Source organism: Oreochromis niloticus, linkage group LG3, assembly GCF_001858045.2.
Source record: "Oreochromis niloticus isolate F11D_XX linkage group LG3, O_niloticus_UMD_NMBU, whole genome shotgun sequence".
NCBI lineage: Eukaryota > Metazoa > Chordata > Actinopteri > Cichliformes > Cichlidae > Oreochromis > Oreochromis niloticus.
The window spans coordinates 78,759,719-78,779,839 of NC_031967.2; the positions used below are offsets into that span (position 1 = coordinate 78,759,719).

Sequence of the window (20,121 nt, forward strand, 5' to 3'; positions counted from 1 at the left end):
CATAGTATCTGTTCTAAATCATTGTTATTAAGCTATATTGTAGGATTTCTGCTAAATCATAGTATTTCTACTATATTATATTTTTCTTTCTAAATATAGCATTTCTGCTATAGAATAGTATTTCTGCTATGTTATAATATTTGTGCTAAACTGGAGTATTTTTGCTAAAACATAGTATTTATATAAAATTACAATATTCATAGTATATTACAGTGTCTCTGGTAAATCACAGCATTTCTTCTATGTTGTACTGTTTTTCTAAATCATAGTATTTCTGTAATGTTCAAGAATGTTTGGCTAAATATATTCTTTCTGTTATCTTATACTATTTCTCCTAAATTCTTGTATTTTTGAGAAGTTATCGTGTTTCTGCTAAGTTACAATATTTCTGCTAAGTTCTGCTATGCTATTGTATTTCTGCCAAGTATTATGTTTCCTCTAAGATATTACAGTTCTGCTAAGTTACTACATTTTAGCAAAGTTCCTTTGCTTCTGCAAAGTTTTTACAATTTCTGCAACTTTTCAGCTTTTTCAGTTAGTTTCAGCAGACAGCTTCAGCTTTAAAGCATCCACACTGCATTTTCGCAGGAAATGCAAATTTTTCTAGTTACTTTTACAGTTTTGTAAAAAACAAAAAACAAAATAAAGAAGTGTAAAATCTATGGACTCTAAATTGTCTATGGACAAGTTTCCTTCTTGTGCTTCCTCTTTGAGAAACTTATGAATAAATGCAAGAGTGTTACTCTGTTGTCTTGCTATTGTATAGGAAGACACACACACACACAGCCTGACTCAAAATAAAAAAAGCTCTTGGCAATAATGAAAACTGGTTATGCAGGAAACTACCTTTTTCTACCTAAATGTTTTGAGAGAAACACAAGGACCAAAATCCACAAATTATCTAAAACAACAAGAAAAGGTAAATGACATATATTCAGACTTTGGTTTTGTTGTTTGGGTTTTTTCTGTCGGTAAAGCATGGAGCTGTGTGGCTGTATCACAACAGTTGGTTGAGCTTTTACTCTGCTGTTCTTAACCTTGCTCAGTGGTTCCGCCTCCTGACCTTATAGTAATACTTTATTGTCCTCTGGGACACCAGTTACCTGAAAAGAAGAACACGGCACCTTTCATAGTGTGCAAGCTTTTCAACAATTATATGCAAGTTGTTCAAGATTTTCAAGAACATTTTCAAGATTTTCGTCACTCGCTCATCATTTTTTGTTATTGTGGCTCCATAAACAGCATAAACAGCAGGAAGAAGAGGTAGGAAATGAGCTATTTCTATACTTTTGTCATACCACAGCAATAAAAACCCAATATCTTTGCAATTACATAAATAAGTTATGTTAATTAAAAATTTTCAGATACTTTCTGATTCTGGCAGTGTAGGTATTCATTAGTTTGTTTCATTATGCACCTGTCAAGGAAGTTAATCTTTGAAGTAAATAGTCCTTTACCACAAAAAGGGAAAGAAGCCCATACTTTTATATTTATATACTTTATTAGGTACACCTGTTGGACAGCTATTTAACCCATGTGTTCAGGCTTTTAGGCACGTAAACATGGTCAAAACAAGCTTCAGAAAATGCTGATTGATCAACTCTACACATAAAACGTTGTATCACTGAGGCAAGCAAGAGATAGTGACTCTCCCCTGAGGTTTCACCTTAAAACTAAATTTCTGGATCGCTATGTCATATGAATTGTCTTTCTCCAGGTAGCTGTACTCTGTCTTTAAATATGCAGCCAATGAAAGTCTATTTTTTACCTTAATATCATGGTGTGCCTTAAATGTTTTGGGTCAAGGCACACATTATTTTTCTGAGCACAGAAAAAAGTAAAACTGTAAATAGTTTTTGTTGTGTGTAAATTATTTTCATCATTATTGTTTCCCTCATCTGTGGAGACTTGGAGTATTTTATATATGTCTTAGAGTATTTTTAAAAGGATGTCAGAGGGTTAAAGCCTGTGGGTCTCCATATGTTTTCTTATGAGTGCATACAGAAACATATTAACAAGAACAAGAAAAGGCACACCTCTTTAGCAAATAATTGTTGTTTCAGTCACTGAAACATGGAGGTATACAATTACATTGTAATCTCCTATTCAAAACTGGCTTACAGGTGTGTGTGTTTGTGTGTGTGTGTGTGTGTGTGTGTGTGTGTGTGTGTGTGTGTGTGTGTTTGTGTGTGTGTCCTCCAAGCACATATAAGAGGTTGAAAAACCAACCAGTTTCCCTTGTAAAAAGCATAATAAAATTAAGAACTCTTAAACAGATCTGAGTTGAGTATTGTGTAAAACTTGACTGGCACATACCTAACTTGCAGTGAGACTACCTGTGCCAAGGTGACTCATGCAAAATAAATGATACATTGATGACGTGTTATACACTGACGTTGATACTCATACTAACAAATGCTTTAAAAAAGTTTTTAAGCTCTACTGTTTGCTGTTTGTAGGGAAGCAAACTATTTAAATAATGGGCGTACTCAGGAAGCAACGATAGACGATATCCATGTCGTCAAGATTCTATGAATTTGCTTTTATGGCTGCACTTGTGCTTGGGCTTAAAAGGGAGAATGGCATTGCTGGAGACACCAAGTGAATAAACATTATTAATCTGCAAAGACTTGTAATTTATTAAAATTAATTTAGGAATGATGTCAGGAATTTATTGTCTTTGTCAGTCTGCTCCCCCTCCAAGCTGATCAAGTTTATCACTATGGTTTTGATAGACTATAAGGACTGTAGAGTGAAAGCAGTGGCCTGTTGATTGAACTTTGTGTTAAGTTTTGGTATATTGTTTAACAGTTTATCTGTTTTTAAGCAATGTTTGTACCAATATTAAGATGTGAAAGCAGTATTATGTTTACATAATAGTTAAATAATAATAAAAAACATTAATGTTACTAAAATCAATGGATAATTATGTCAAAGTATTCTGATCTCAATATTTTTCCAAAATAATCATTTTGATCCTACTTGTGCAGACCTAGTTTGCAATGATAAAAACAACATTCTTTTAGTTCAAATTATTGCAGTTATTTATTTTCAAACAGACAAAGCAAAAATGAATTGCGCCTTAAAATTGCAGTTTGTCTGAACACAGGCAGATGGCGCTAATTCTGACATACTGCCTGGACTAATGGACTAATCTCTTCCAATGCCATGAGCCCCTTGGCAGCCAAAAGGACTGAATAGTATTAAAAGATACAGGAGATAAACTGTCAAAATGTGTTTTCCAGTGTTTCTGGTTTTCTTTTTTCATGTGTACTGATAGGTTTGTAGCTTAACCCGATTCGCTGGAATGTTGAAGACAATGTAATTACACAGCAAAGCAAGACACGAGTAGGCAAAGTTCTTTATGTTTCCGTGCACGGGGAGGCCTGTCTGGAGCCAAGTGTCGTTCCGCCCACTTGGCCTCCGTCGGACTCTCAGCCAGGTTCCCCATAGCACTCCTTTTATTGTGATTACATAAATATGCATAGGGTCATTAACATATAACATCTTACATAGGTATACATGTGAACAAAGAATACCCTGTGTGTGTGTATGTGTGTTTATGTGTGTGTGTGTGTGTGTGAGGGGGGGGGGGGTCAAAGCATGACCCCATAAAGACTTCCCTAAACCTGCTGGCCTGGAAGTCCAGCAGTTCATCTAAACAAAATGCACTTAGCCTAAAACAGATATAGATACGTTTATCCTACCATAAAACAATAAGACAAGGTACGACCTCTCTCATGCTCCCAGAGAGCTCTGGAATGCACACAAAGTTTGCAGACTATTAAGGATCAAACCTCTACCAATCTACAACTAATTATAAACTCTAAGCATATATAAGTAGATATTTCTAAGCATAAATGACAATCAACAATACAAATCTAACATGTAATATATCTGTTTATATTGGTAAACCAATTGTAGATAATAGACTTTACAAAGGGTTTATATATAAAATAAAGAAATAACTTGTGTCGCAAGTATCTTTATGATTCCATGATATTGTGTCTAAATTTTATTCAATTCGGTCTTTTCTGCCCACTATCGTTATGCTGCTGCTATATTATTCTTATTTCAATTTCTGCTGGCCCCTTGGTCAGCTCACTCTTCAAAAACACATTTCTAATGTAAATGAGACTGTTCACCTGAATAAATAAAAGACATCTAAATGTCAACAAGTCATTTACAACAGCTTAAATATTTTTGGCAAGTACTGGAAATTACTTTTTGGCAATAACACAAAGAGCTTCAACTGAGAGACATGAAAGTCAGGATGAACTTGATGAACAGGATGAACTACGGGGGCAAAAGAAAAGATGCAAAAAAAAAAGAAAGTATTTGTTCATGTTCGTTTTATACATGTTCAATCATATCTAAGATGTGAGTCAAAACATAACATGTTTTATATGACTGATGTGTCCATTTGCGAAATTTAACTATTTAGATGGTAAAGATTTTGCCTTTGTTAATTAACCCACTATAACGTGTGTTTCTGTGTATCAACAGATGTCTGTCTATACAAGCTCAAAGATTTTTGTGATTGCTGTTGTCGGTGTGCTGATCATTATGTTTGCATTCTATTTCGGGAATTGGACAAGTGAGCTAGCCAAAAAATATCTTCCAACATTAAAACAAAGGTAAAGTATTCCTGTATCCTGGTGTGTGTGTGGACATACAAATATGATGTGTATGGTACACATTTTTTTTTCATGGCAAATAGACTGAAGCAACTGAGTGAGAAGGATAAAGTGATGTAGCTAAAACAGTGCTGTGCTGAAAGTGACCCGTGCACAAGATTTGTAAAACCCTGATAGTCTGCACGTCAATTATGTATTGATTATTTGATAGTGACAGCATGATTTTGATAGGGCAGCACGGTGACACAGTGGTTAGCACTGTTGCCTCACAGCAAGAAGGTCCTGAGTTCAATTCCACCATCAGGCTGGTCTTTCTGTGTGGAGTTTGCATGTTCTCCCTGTGTTTGCGTGGGTTCTTCCTCCCACAGTCCAAAGACATGCACTTTGTGGGGATAGGTTAATTGAACAATCTAAATTGCCCAAGGTGTGAATGGTTGTCTCTGTGTGTGTTATCCCTGTGACAGACTGGTGACCTGTCCAGGGTGTACCCTGCCTCTCGCCCTACAGCTGAGATAGGCTCCAGCGCCCCCTGCAACCCTGAAAAGGATAAGTGAATGGATGGATATTTGATATCGTGTCTTTGTCATGATCAATATAGAGAGAACTGCATATATGTTTAGAAATATTCTGGGAGTTTCATGGATGATCACTAATTCATTTTATTCAACATTTGTACACTTCCTGTTTCCAGTCAATAATGACCAATCACTGGAAATGAATGGTGGAGACAACAATTAGTGTAAATAACTGAGATCAGGTACATCCTCTTTTGTCAGATGGCCGTAAACACACACACACACACACACACACACACACACACACACACACACACACACACACAATGGGTTCCCTAGCAACTACTACGTTTGCCCAATAGAGCCTCACTTCCATGAGAACGACTCCTCTGTTGGCTGTATCATTGTATCATTGAACATTTCTCATAGATTTTGCTTTTTTGAGGCCTTGCTCACAGGTCACTGGGTGTCAGCACCATGACAAGGCGATATATAACCTAAGTGAGGCTCTTTACTACTTATTTGATCACTACACTGGTGAGGAGGAGAAAGGCCAGGAAACTGACGGTGGGGATGCATTAGAGGAGAAATTGTCTGCATCTGAAGGTGGCACGGAGTATAATCCATGCAATCAAGACCAAGAAATGACTGATGAGAAGGAATCCAATGATGAAAAGGATGGCCATGCAGAGGCTGCCATAAGGATCACATTACATAAGGATATACTTTCTTTTATACTTGACTGTAGTAGTTCATTTAAATGTTGATGTTGAATTATGACTCTTCAGGACTTCCATATTACAGGCACTCTTCGGGATCTCTAAGTTATAAGTCATCTTTGCCCACACAACGCCGTTTACCTGGTCCATGCACCTGTCCTGATGGCTCTACAATCCTCAAAGACCACATCCCAAAAGACCAGTATGAGGAATTAATGCAGCGACGAGCTAAAGAGTTCCAGCAATACAAAGCCAGGTAGAAGATGGATGTATGGGTGGGAGCTTTCCGGGAACTGTTAGACTTACAGTTCAGTAATAAAAGAATTAAAAATATGTGTGTGTGTGTGTGTGTGTGTGTGTGTGTGTGTGTGCGTGCGTGCGCGGGGGTGTCATACTGAGTACTTACAATTCTTTTGTGTAATTTTTCCCAATTTCATCTCCTCAACAGGACTAATTCAATACTATCCAAGCTGCTTTTTGCTTTGCCTAATTCTCCTCTGCAGTATCCTATCCAGGGCGTCATAGTACGACCCTTGACTGCAACTGCAATACCAGGTGTGTCACGCTCAATATATGCTTCAGTCACGAATGTTTTAGTTTTTATGTTCCTATAAAAATATAAATACAAACAGAATAGGAAGGCAACAAGGCCATGGTTCACAGTTGTTTATGACGGTACGGTTAACATGAAAGTGATCATAGTACTTTTAATAAAAGTATGCTGTCAGTAGTCAGATCAAATTGGTCCCAATCATGTCAATGGGACAAAAAAAACTGCACAAAAAGCTTAATATTTTAAAAAGTATAAAAGTAATGACACCAAAAGATATAGCAGGTAAGAACAGAAATGGCAGAATTTTTAAAATTTGAATGGTGAAAATAGCCTGAGAACTGTGGGAGTAGTCAAGGACAAAGAACGGAGCAACTAGAATAATAAGAAGATTAAAAATATAGGGAAACAGTAACACAATAGGTTGAATGCCTACGGCATTCACCCACTGAGAAAAACCTGAGTGAAAGATAGCTGAGGTTTCCTCAAGAACTCACCTGGCAACACTTGTGTAAAGTCAAAATATGATGTGAATATGTGTATTTCAGTAGAAGGACTAAGTGACACTGAAGGTAATTTTTGCATTTCAGGTTTACGTCTGCATGCTGAGGAAGGAAACAGTTATAAGGTTGGTCTGATATCACAGAGTAGAAACAGGCAGAACTGCCTGACTGAATGGTAGAGGTTGGCTGATTTATGAAAGATGGCTGCTGAATGTTTCTAAAGTTCAAAGATATGTGTGTTTAATTTGTATACTGTATACTAACTATCAAAAAAAGTATTATTGCATTCATGTGTGGCAAACAAGGCTTGATATACAATCTACATAGTCAGTACTGGCTTTCATAACACATCGTTATTCAGTTTCAGTCAGTTTATTTTAGCAGACCCTATATTTCACCAGGTAACACTGGTATTGGCTAGTGATATATGTAAATCTGTGCAAGTTATGCATGTACAATAATTTAAAATTGACATGAAAATTTGCATTATTAAAAAAATTAACCAACCAACCAAGTATAATAAAGTTTAAGTTATTGTGTGTTACATACCTAGTAGAGTCAACAGATTCCCTGAATGTGAATTCAATAAGGAGAGATCATTAGATTTGATATATTGATGAAAAGAATATAGGTAGGTGTTTTGCGGTTAGACTACGATGGCCTTTCTCGGCAGAAAGGAACCCCAGCTGTGAAAGGGATTAGAGCAGGAACCCAAAAATAACAAACATCTTACAGTTCTTCTGGCTGGGGAAAAGGTTAGGAGTAATGCATGTCGCTGGCAGGGCATAGCAAGCATAAGTACAGAGAAGGGTGAGAAACTAGGAAAGCTCTGGTAGGAACCCGACCAGGGTTAAAGGAGAGCCTTCTAGCCAGAGGAACAGACCGCCCATCAGAATGGGTGCTGGCACTGGCGCCGGCCCTCCAATGGCCACGACAGACCAGTACAGTGTCTACATCACTGCAGCCACAGCACCAATCAGTCTGTCGATCTCCTGCTCCCTTCTCCCCTAATTCATGAACAAGACCTCAAGATATTTAAAGTTCTCCACTTGGGGCAGGAACTCTTCCCTGACCCAGAGTGGGCACTCCACCCTTTTTTCAGCTGACCAAACCACGTAACCATGGCATAGTTGTCAACTATGTATTCATAGTTGCCCTGCTGGTTTGTCAAAACCAGAAGCAATCACCACATTTGTGATACGAGATGTATGACATGAGCAACAGAGTTGTTATAGCTGTTAGTTCTTGAGACTAGACCAGAATAAATAATAAAGAAGCTTTGCATACTTGCATCTCCCACTAGTTTGCACTTTAACAAGACAGATGACACACCTTTGGGCTGTGTAGTGTATCTGACATGCACTGAATCTTAAATAAAACTATATGAATGATGAAAAATATGTATTTGCGTCAGCTTCTCTAAAAGGCGGGACTGATGTCTAACGCCTTCTCACTTTAACGCTTTCTTCTGGTTTAAAAAGACAGCTTAAGGGGTGGTGCAGTTTTGTGGAGATGGTAGTAATGTTGGTATTGCTAAAATTACTCAGAGCACTTTTTAGTTTATTCATGTGTTTCTATTCTAGGTTCTCTTAACTGTGTCTAATGGTGTCCTAACAACAGAAACTCCAACTGCAGAGGCCACTGTTCAAGGTGAGTTTCCAAGTCAAAGGTAAATTTATATATACACTGGTACCAAATTAATATTGTTTTTTTTTTATTGTAATCATATTATTAGCTTGCTTTTTTCTCTTTGTTTCATTGTTTTTTGTTCCTGTGTCCCCGATAGAAGGGTCAACATTGTACAGAAAATGCTAATATTTATATAATTATTTTGGATGAAACATTTAAGAGTGGAAGAAGTAAAAGCTGGGTGTAAGGTAAACTATATGCCAGGGGTGAACGTGACATTGATACACTGATCAAGACATTGATACACTGATCCATACCAGTACAGCATCTACAGCAATTACATTGGGATATCATTCAAACTGGAGAAGTTTATTTGATGGTAACAAAGAGAGGGAAGGTAGAGGATTGCACTTGTTGATCTGTGGGACCAACCCCCGAATACAGGAAGTTTGAGCATATGAGTACATGAGTATGAGCAACCGCCCGTGTCGCACGTATCAAAAACTGCTACTGCGTCTACCGTTGTTTACAGCGCTGCCGGCCACAGTCTTTTTCTTTTACTTCCTTTAGAAAAGAAAACGTCATTTATGCTATTCAAACAAATTTAAACTTTTTAAAATTATGCAAAATTGCAAAATGCTTAGCTGTGTCACTAATAAAACCTCTGTAACTTTGCTCTGCTTCACTTCAGCAGCCTCAGGTAATGTTCAAATGTTAATGACTTTCATTTTTGATCTATTGCAGAATATTTTTAAGGTTATCTGCTATAAAATCCCAGGCCAGGAAAATCGCCTTCATCTTTTTCTGTGTTTTTGACACAAAGGCATCTGCTGTGATGCTTACACCTTTGATTAAGTATTGCAAGTGTCAGCTTTCTTTTTATAGATATAAAAATATGGAAATGTACTGATAGTTGATCAGAATTATAATATTTCTGACTGAGGCAAAATTTCCTCGATTAAAATCAAATCGAATCAAATTGTGGATCAAAACGATTCAGGACCTTGTGAATCGGAATCGAATCGATTCTAGATATCAGAGACGATATCCAGCCCTAAACATGGCTCAAGTGCGGGACCCAGGCAAAACAAAGCAGAATAATCAGTTAAAGACTTAATTCAATCTGGAGATATTTACAAATAATTTAAACTGTGGCAACTGACTAATTCGACTTGAACAAACACAAAACACGAGTGATCTTTTACATGGGTAAGAGTCTTGACTAAACACAAAGATCAGATTAACTTGAGTGAGTCCTGTCAGTAACACATTAAGCTAGCCAATATTACTTTTTTTAGATCATTTTTAATTTTTTTTCCATAACATCTGTGTAAAATAAAAATTGTAACCTCAAAAGACTGATAAAAGTTAGAAGACAAAGACATATACATGTACTCTTTTTCTTACAAGGTATCTTGACACCTTTTAAAAAATCCTACCCTGCAAAACTTTTTTTATTACATCTTTTTATGTTATAATGGTTTTCCTTTTAACTTGCCTCCATAGCTCCATACAATTTCAGACATCGTGTCTCCTCAATCGGCGTAGTATTGGTGGTTTTACATGAATCTTATTTAGTAAAGTTCAGGACTTCATATTCTCGTTGTCAATTATCAGTAACTAATGTATTTTGGCTGGGCAGCACGGTAGCATGGTACTTAACACTGTTGCATCACAGCAAGAAGGTCCTGAATTCATCTCCACCATCTACTGTATTTTTGTGTGGAGTTTCCATGTTCTCTTGTGTACTCTGGCTTCCTCCCAGAATCCAAACACATGCAGTTAATGAGGTTAGGTTAACTGGTGATTCTAAACCGCCTGTGAATGTGAGTGCCAATGGTTGTCTGTATATATGTTAGGCCTGCGACAGACTGGCGACCCACCCTGACCTCCCAATAAGGATAAGCACAAGAGAATGGATGGGTGAATAATTTAATTAGGAAAAGCACTTTCCTAATTAGTCAGAATAAATGACTCTGAATTAAAGACTCCTCCTGTTATATTATAAGTCCTTTCTGAGAAATTACCAGCAGTATTATATTACTGTGAATATACATAAAGTAAATTTGTCACATCTATTGGCACTTAGCCATAACCAATTAAACTTCATTTTAAAGCTAATGTAAAGTTATTTGGTTTGAATTCACAGGTTCTGGAGAGACAAAACTGACTATTGAGTCTAGCTCCTTGTTGGTCCTCAATGACCTGCTGGCCAAAGTGTCCTATACCAGCACCATCTACCATATAAACACTGGAGACCTTGGTATGTGTCAAAAATGTGAAGAGCTATAACCCCCATTTTTAAATGACAATTGAATTTGCAAAATGTCATGTGGATTTTACATTAGCATTAATGTATGAGTCCTGTATGTTATATTTAAAATAACTGAAAGAATAAGTCCTGAATTGCTTCTTTGTTATTTTTCTTTAAACAAGAGTCCCGCTTGTTCTGAACCTAAACAAATGTTATTTTTGTGTTCAGTCACTTTCCAGTTTGAAAACTATGAAGCCGTGTTTCCCATTACCATCCAGCAGCCTCATGTACCAGTCCTGTATGACATGGGAACAGGTAGAAGTATACTCTTCATCAGGGGTCAAAAGCAAAGTCCATATTCATTTAAATGCTTCTTTATTATTTACATCTTGTTTATCATTGCATACAATTAAGAACATTAGTTATGTTGAGGCGGAATCATTGTCTCCTTCCATAATTGTCATTCGCTCATTATCTTACACTTGTGGAAAAAAAACCAAACCCAAAACCAAACACTCTATACTCTCAAAACTCTTCTTCATTCCTACTCGTTTCCACCTGAATCACTTAGTTAAGAACTAGTAACTGATTAGTTAGAAATATCATCCTAAAGATGTAGGAAATCCACAAGAAAATAATAATTATGTCACAATGTTTAAATGGACTCACGACCAGGTATCCTTGGCAAAGAGAAAGTGCGTTTATTTACAGTGAGACACCAGGTGAGAATATATATACAGTGCGGCGGGGGAAAGGGTCCAGGGGGAAACAGGGATTAATCCAATACACGCTCTCAGTGGGTTCCAAATACACACGCTCGCTCGGGTCCAGGGCACATCTATATACACACAGAGAAAGAAGTCCAGGTTAGGGATAGTCTCAAACTCACAGATACCGATTCAGATACAGATTCAGGTTCAGAGGGACTGACGCTGATGGCTCAATGATCCAGTGAAGGATCACACAGGTTTGCAGTCATAAATAGTGCTCCAAATCAGCTGGGATCGGCTGCAGGTGTGATGGTGAGCACAGGTGCGTGGGCCAGGGGCGGGAGCCCGTAATGTGCACTGAGCTTGCCATCACCAGTGTGTGAATGTGTGTGTGAATGGGTGGATGACTGGATGTGTAAAGCACTTTGGGGTCCTTGGGGACTAGAAAAGCGCTACACAAATACAGGCCATTTACCACGGACTCCACTGCCCATGAGGCTACATTCTTTAGGGCTATGCCTATAACACTCTGCTTATTGCCTTCATATTAAATCATTTTTTGAATAATAATTTTTAAAAATATTTCTTCACGTCATTATACTGGCAGCAAGTAGACGTGACAGTGACCACGAGATTGAGATACAGGCATTAGAGCCTCTTAATGCGTGTTTTTTGGGGGGGAATAATGCAAACTAAAACTACTAAAACTTTCAAAAATTCTTGAGAAAATAGTTGCCACACAACTCCACTCACATTTAACTAATAATAATCTGTATGAACAGTTCCAGTCTGGTTTTCGCCCCTCCCATAGCACTGAAACAGCACTTATAAAAATAACCAATGATCTTCTTATGGCAGCTGACTCTGGTTTACTTTCCATTCTTATCCTCCTCGATCTGAGCGCTACCTTCGACACTATTTCTCACTCCATTCTTCTCAGTAGGCTAGCCTCCATCGGTCTCTCCCATACTCCACTAGCCTGGTTTAAATCATACCTGTCTGATCGCACTCAGTTCATTCAACTCAAATCCTTTACTTCTCAGTCCTTTCCTCTGACCACTGGCGTGCCCCAGGGATCTGTCCTGGGGCCCCTTCTTTTCATTATCTACCTTCTACCGCTTGGACATATTTTCCGTAAATACAATATCCATTTTCACTGTTATGCCGATGACACCCAGCTTTATCTGTCCACTAAACCTGATTCTGCTCTTCCCCCATCCTCCCTCACCCTCTGCTTAGCTGAACTAAATTCATGGTTCTCTTCTAATCTTCTTAAACTCAATAAATCCGAACTCCTCTTAGTAGGCACTAAATCAACATTATCCAGAACCAACAGTTTCTCTATTACTATCAATAACTCGCCGGTCTCCATTTCTTCCTCTGTGAAAAGTTTGGGTGTCATCCTCGACAGTACTCTATCTTTCAATTCACACATTAATAATGTCACTCGGTCTGCATATTTTCAATTGCGCAACATTAATCGTCTCCGTCCTTTTCTCACCCCACATGCCACTGCCATTCTTGTCCATAGCCTTGTTACTTCCCGGATTGATTATTGTAATTCACTTCTTTTTGGTCTTACTCAAAAATCCATCCATAAGCTTCAACGCATCCAGAATTCTGCTGCCCGTATCATCACCAGGACCCCTTCTATCCACCACATCACTCCTGTTCTGCAGCAGCTTCATTCGCTCCCGGTCAAGTATCGTATCAATTTCAAAATACTCTTGTACGCATTTAAAGCTATTCATCATCTCTCTCCTCCATATCTCTCTGATCTGGTTAACATCACCGCCCCATCTCGTTGTCTCAGATCTTCTTCTTCCCTTTCACTCTCCGTCCCCTCCCCCCGTCTTGTCACCATGGGGAGCAGGGCTTTCAGCTGCTCTGCTCCTCGACTCTGGAATTCCCTACCTCCTGATTTAAGAAATATCTCTACCTTCTCTCTCTTTAAGTCCCAACTCAAAACCCACTTGTTCAAAATAGCTTATCCCACATAACCTCTCCACTCTGCTATTTTAAATTTGTTTATGTTTTATGATTGTGTAAACTCTTTGCTTTTATGTTGCTTTTTACTCTACTGTGTACAGCGACCTTGAGTGTTTTGAAAGGCGCTTTCAAATAAAATGTATTATTATTACATAATAATTTCACAATCTTTAATTGGGGATATAATGTGGCATAAGATAATATAATAATCTCACAGTACCCACAACTTAATATTTTGTTGCACAACCTTTTGAGGCAATCCCTGCAATCAAATGATTCCTGTAACTGTCAATGAGACTTCTGCACCTCTCAGCAGGTATTATGGCCCACTCCTCATGAGCAAACTGCTCCAGTATTTTCTGGTTTAAAAGGCGCCTTTTGCAGACTGAATGTTTCAGCTCCTTCCAAAGATCCTCAATAGGATTGAGGTCAGCGCTCACAGAAGGCTACTTTAAAATAGTCCACTGTTTTCCTCTTAGCCATCCTTGGGTGTTTTTAGCTGTGTGTTTTGGGTCATTGTCCTGTTGACCTGCGACTGAGACCAAGCTTTCTGACACTGGCCAGCACATTTCTCTCTAGAATCCCTTGATAGTCTTGAGATTTCATTGTAACCTGCACAGATTCAAGACACCCTGTGCCAGATGCAGCAAAGCAGCCCCAGAACATAACCGAGCCTCCCCCATGTTTCACAGTTGGGACAGTGTTCTTTTCTTGATATGCTTCATTTTTCCATCTGTAAACATAGAGCTGATGTGCCTTTGCAAAAAGTTCAATTTTTGTCTCATCTGTCCACAGGACATTCTCCCAGAAGCTTTGTGGCATGTCAACATGTAGCTTGGCATATTCCAGTCTGGCTTTTTTATGATTTGTTTTCAACAATGGTGTCCTCCTTGGTCGTCTCCCATGTAGCCCACTTTGGCTTAAAAAACAACGGATGGTGCGATCTGACACTGATGTTCCTTGCGCATGTTCAGCTTGGATCTCTTTACAAGTCTTTCTGGGCTCTTTCGTTACCATTCGGATTATCTGTCTCTTTGACCTGTCATCAATTTTCTCCTGCGGCCACATCAAGGGAGGTTGGCTACGGTCCCATGGATCTTAAATTTCTGAATAACATGTGCACCTGTAGTCACAGGAACATCCAGCTGCTTGGAAATGGTCTTATATCCTTTACCTTTAACATGCTTGTCTATGATTGTCTTTCTAATCTCCTGAGACAAATCTTTCCTTTGCTTCCTCTGGTCCATGTTGAGTGTGGTACACACCATGTCACCAAACAACACAGTGACTACCTGGAGTCCTATATACAGGCCCACTGACTGATTACAAGATTGTAGACACCTGTGATGCTGATTAGTGTGCACACCTTGGATTAACATGCCCCTTTGGTCACATTATTTCCATTCTTTTCTAGGGGTACTATCATTTTGTCCAGGCCTGTTTCATGCATTTATTTTTTAAATAATTCACTTGAAGCATGGTTGTGTCACGGCTGGGGCAGCAGTCGTGTGGTTGAATGAATGAGGATCCAAGATGCAGATGGCAGTGGAGATGTGAGTGAAGCTTTATTTACAGTGAAAATAACAAAGGTGAGGGCAGAACTGAACATAAACCTAAACTGGGGAAAAACTAACAAACAAACCTGAAAACATAAGGACACCGGGAGATATACAGAGATGGCAGATGAAGAAGGCTGGGCAGAGAGACGCAGAGAAACACTGAATTAACACAGAGTCACACAGAGGATTTACTGAGAAACACAGACGATGCAACGAGGGACACAGGCAGACACACACTATAAATACACAGAAGGTAATGAGGGAATGGCACACAGGAGGGGAACACAGCTGAACCTAATTCACCAAACGAGACTAGGGATGGGTATTGATGAGATTTTCACAATTCCGATTCCATTTTCGATTCTGTTTAACGATTCGATTCTTTATTGATTCTCTTATTGATTCTCTTATCGATTCTTTTTTTTTTAAAAAGGAGAACATTAAGGTCGATTAGCTTAGAACTTTGTTTTATATCTTTTCTTTGAACGAGATAGAAATTTAGGAGTAACATGGCCTTGCAAACCCAACAGTGAGATCTTAAGAGATCCAGCCTATGGCTCTTCAATGGGGTGTCACAGGGTCCCCGGGGAAAAAATTGTAAATGTAAAATAATAAAATAAATATTCTTCTGTAGCAATAACAAAGTATAACATAAATTATTCTGTAGCAATTACACAAGAATATCCAGTAATGTCCCTGCCTACAATTAAACACATTCACTTACCGAAAATCGGGCAAACGGGTGCAAGCCTTTTACCACAAACTTAGTCACTGCTTGGTGACATTTGTCTATCCTGGCCTGAAAGGAGACGCTAACGGTAGACTGCAGCGACAACTGCCAGTCAGACTCTGTCTCTCGTATCATGGTCACCTAAATGCACAGTAATGGCAGGTTTTGTAATAAAGCAGAGCGAGCTAAGATAATATGCACTGTTAGTTGATTATTTACCTGCCGCATTAACAGGAGAGGACGTGCAAACGTTACCGCTGCTGGGTTGAGATTCACGAGTCCGGAGCGGAATTAAAAACACGACATTCATTTAAGGTTATCGCGTGTTTTGTAAGCAAATGCTTTTGCATATTCGTAGTGTTTCCTCCCTTAAATGAAATAGCTACTTTGCAAGTATTGCAAGTTGCCCCGTTGTCATCTGTTCTCGTAAAGTATAACCAAATCAGTGTTTGAGCCGCTTAGGCGCCCTGCCAGGTAAATGACGCTGCGCAACGTGGTGACATCTTTCGGGGCGACTAGAATCGATAAGGGAATCGTTTGCAAAAATGGCAAAGAATTCCAAGGAATTGAAACAGTGGGAACCGGTTCTCAACAAGAACCGGTTTTCGATACCCATCCCTAGACGAGACACAAACATTCAAAGTAAAACAGGAAACACACAGACTGTTTTACAACACAAACACGGGGACATGAACAGAGCACAGAGGACAGACACAGGTAGGGCTGATAAAACACTAAACTCCAGGTTTAAAGCTAAACTAATACAAAATCAGAATAAATACAAAACACAAGGTGAAATCGAAAGGAAACACAAAACGCTGGGTCAAAATGACCCAGGATTGTGACAGGTTGAAAAGCAGGGTCTAACTTTCATTGGTTAATATTTATAGAATTTTTATTTATTATTACTTTTGTCAGATTAAAGTTATTTCTTTGACCATTGTGAGGTTTTTTTTGATTGACCAAAGGTTACCGACAATTTTGTCAACAAAGTAACTGTATTCTGAATATCGCCGTTTTAAACGGTAACTGTAGTGGAATACAGTTACTGATATTTTGTATTTTAAATACGTAACGCTGGTACATATACTCCCCAACACTGTTCAATACATTAGATTTTTTTTTTAAACCAGAGAATTTACCCACTGCTGGTTATTAGAAGGAATGCACATTTAATTTAGTTTGAATGATGCAGAAATCTAATGCTACTCTGTGCCATTACTAGCAATCCATCTTTTAAAACAATATTCTCTGTATACTTCTGTTTGGCAGATATCAGCTCTCAAGTTACCATTGTCACAAAGACCTTCCTGCGCTACAAACAACTGAGGGTGTTGTTGGATAGCATCCGGAAATTCTATAGTAACATAAAAGTGATTATTGCAGATGACAGCTTAGAACCAGAGAGCATTACTGGAGAAAACATCCAGCATTACATCATGCCTCCAGCACAGGTATGCACATGCAATAATTTTATGATTTATGAGTATTTAGCAATATTTTGGACTAAAATTACATTTATAGAATATAAGATATGCAATTGTCGATTCAATTTATGGAAGATTTATCAAGTACAATTTCAGTCAAACCATCAAACCAGGTACCATTTCGATATATGAATTCGGGATGTTTTTTTCCCTCAGGGCTGGTTTGCAGGCAGAAATCTGGCTGTGTCGCAGGTTACCACCAAGTACTTCTTGTGGGTGGATGACGACTTTTTGTTTTCTGAGAAGACAAAGATAGAGAGATTTGTGGAGGTGATGGAGGCAGTCCCAGAACTAGATGTGGTAAGGATAAAATAGCTTGTGTTGGATCATTCAGTTTGTTTTAACTGGTTTAAGTAGAACTGTAACAGCTACAGTAGTAGGCTGATGACCCTAACGTTGTACTTTTAGAATATGCAGCCTTTGTTGTTCACCTAGGTTTTTGTATTCAGGTGGCAAAAACTAACAATTCTAACCGACACAGAGAAAAGTTATTTTCAAGATTCAAGAATTAGGGTGAAGGGGTTGGGATGATATTTTCACGGGTGATACCGTACACTTAATGAGTTAAAAAGGAAGGGGAAAAGAGGAAGAGAGCTGAGTATGTAACAAACTGCGATGGTCTTTTGTTTTCAAAAGTAATTTAAGATTATTCTTCTCAATCACCAGTTTTGAACCTCTGTTACATCTGTTTAGGGTTGACTTTATAATGAGTTGTTTGGTTTTTCTCTAATTAGGTTGGTGGGTCAGTGCAAGGGAACAAGTTTCACTTTTCTATTCTGTATGAGGAAGGAGATGAAAATGAAGGTGGCTGCCTATACAGGAAGTCTGGTGGGAAATTCCACCCCCTTCCTAGTTACCCACAATGCCATTTGGCCAGTGGAGTGGTCAACTTCTTCCTGGCTCGTACAGATGCCATGCAGAGGGTGAGATTTGACCCGAAGCTCCAGCGAGTAGCGCATTCAGGTAAGTCCAGATCTCAAAACAGTTTAGATTTAAAATTGCAGTATGATTTTTTTGTCAAATGGCAAATCTCTGTTTCTGACTCTAGAGTTCTTCATGGATGGCCTGGGCTCTTTGATGGTTGCCTCATGTGGTGATGTGACAATTGACCATCAACCTAAAACAGCCGAAAACCGTAATCCTACCTACAACAAATTCAGAAGTCCTGGAAGAAATGATGGAGAATTCAAACTGCAGCTTCACTTTTTCAAAAATTACCTTAAGTGCATTAGATATGGATAGAAGACTATAAACAAACATAAGGGTCAGTTGTTGTCATACATGTTGCACTTCATCTGAACATTTTCTTGTCTTTCATTTTTATTGTTTTGTCATTGTTCCAGAATTGACAGAGCTTGGGATTATAAGTGAATATAGCTATTTTGTGGCTGTCTGTTGGGTTTTATTGTTCCTGATTTGATTTCTTAATTATTCTATAGAAAGTTTGATTTCTTATGCTATTGTTAATAAGGTTAGGGTTAGTTAATCTAGTATATTGAACTTTTATTGTGTTTTATTGTTCTGTTTTCTCCACTATTTCTTTTTCTTTAATATATCAATGCTTTTGTTGCTAGCAGATAGTCATAATCACCTATAGTTTGCATGGATCACACAAACATTTACTATTTACTCTCTTACAAGACAAACTGCCAACTCTTGAGCCACGATCGCCCAGCAATAGTGACTGTCAGCATACTCCATTAACCATTCCCAACCAATCACAGGCTAACATATGATAAGGGCTTCAGTTACCTTAATTATGACAAATGTTGTTTACAGTTTCTTTTCTGACCATGTCCTCTTTATCATCTCTCCAGCAGTTGTTTTGAGGTATCTATAAATAGGTATGCAAAAACATTAAAGATTTCTTAGTGTTGGTTTATAGACTATTGTAAGCTTGTTAAATTATTTTTGTTGTTTCAGTACTGCTGTGTGAAGAACTGTTGGTGCAATAAATAAATGTATTTTTGCACTTTTACTTGGCTTGGGGATTTTTGTTCAGTTTCATTCGTTTTTGTTTTGTATTTACAATTTTATCTGTACACTCCCTAATATGAATCAGAGTTGTTTCCGAGAAAGTCTCTCAACCTGGCAACCATTTGAAATACCTCTGGGCCAAGTTAAAGTCAACCCCAAACCCATTTGGAGAATTCCAGAATTTGTAATTTGATTCTTCAAGTACGAAGCTGAAATTTACCTGTCCCATGACAGTCTGTGCCTCTATCCTTGACTTAGCCTTTCCCAGATCTCAGTCCAATCGAGTATCTGTGGGACTTGCTGAGCAAACAACTTTAATATTTGTTTTCTTATTACCATAATCCACAAACATCCTGGTTTGCAACAGTTTCAATAAACTTAACCTTCCTGTCTTACTCTGATGCAGTTGGTGTCCACCTGGTGCACAAAAACTGCATTAACTGAAAAAACTAATATACTCAGCTTCCGGTAATAAACTGATAGCTGAACATTCTCCCTCATGTTTTTCTGGTACAGAGCAGGATACATGGTTCCATCAATTACAGTAAGTCATCCAAGACCTGATGAGGCTAAGCAGGACCATGCCATATTGTGAAACGCTTTGTGAGTTTTACAGAAGATGTAACAGGATGTAAAACTTTACTTGGTCAAACAAATCAAGTGGCAAAGGTCAGGCCTGGTTGTAACTAGTGAAACTCAACTTACTTTCCAAAAAAATGTATATTTGATTTAACAATTCAGTTGGTAAATCAATTGTTAAATTGTCAATTTCTTTTTCGCATAGGACAGGGGTGTCCAAACTTTTTTCGCTGAGGGCCACATACATAAAAATATAGGAGGGGCTGGGCCACTTACTAGAAAT

The 20,121-nt window shown here is 38.2% G+C and overlaps 1 protein-coding gene across 2 annotated transcripts; it reads left to right on the forward strand.

Moving 5' to 3' along the window:
- The first annotated feature begins 845 nt into the window (after positions 1-845).
- Positions 846-19,260, forward strand: LOC102076897 (beta-1,4 N-acetylgalactosaminyltransferase 2-like). 2 transcript variants are annotated; one of them, XM_019356692.2, is made up of 12 exons: positions 850-1,263; positions 4,507-4,637; positions 5,957-6,127; positions 6,320-6,426; positions 7,012-7,049; positions 8,508-8,574; positions 10,703-10,816; positions 11,036-11,122; positions 17,068-17,249; positions 17,439-17,582; positions 18,017-18,245; positions 18,331-19,260. In XM_019356692.2, exons 2-12 carry the CDS (start codon positions 4,507-4,509, stop codon positions 18,522-18,524), a joined length of 1,464 nt encoding a protein of 487 aa, XP_019212237.1. In that variant the 5' UTR covers positions 850-1,263; the 3' UTR covers positions 18,525-19,260. The 2 variants fall into 2 exon arrangements, with proteins under 2 accessions (XP_019212238.1, XP_019212237.1); XM_019356693.2 differs by lacking the exon at positions 4,507-4,637 and having other exon boundaries at positions 846-1,263.
- Positions 19,261-20,121: the final 861 nt, after the last annotated feature.

Excerpts from the sequence above, each read along its gene's own strand:
- LOC102076897 (XM_019356692.2), top strand. The coding sequence starts at position 4,507 with ATGTCTGTCTATACAAGCTCAAAGATTTTTGTGATTGCTGTTGTCGGT. Across the intron at positions 6,128-6,319 it reads TTCCAGCAATACAAAGCCAG|GACTAATTCAATACTATCCA; the intron begins GTAGAAGATGGA and ends TCTCCTCAACAG. Across the intron at positions 7,050-8,507 it reads AGGAAGGAAACAGTTATAAG|GTTCTCTTAACTGTGTCTAA; the intron begins GTTGGTCTGATA and ends TTTCTATTCTAG.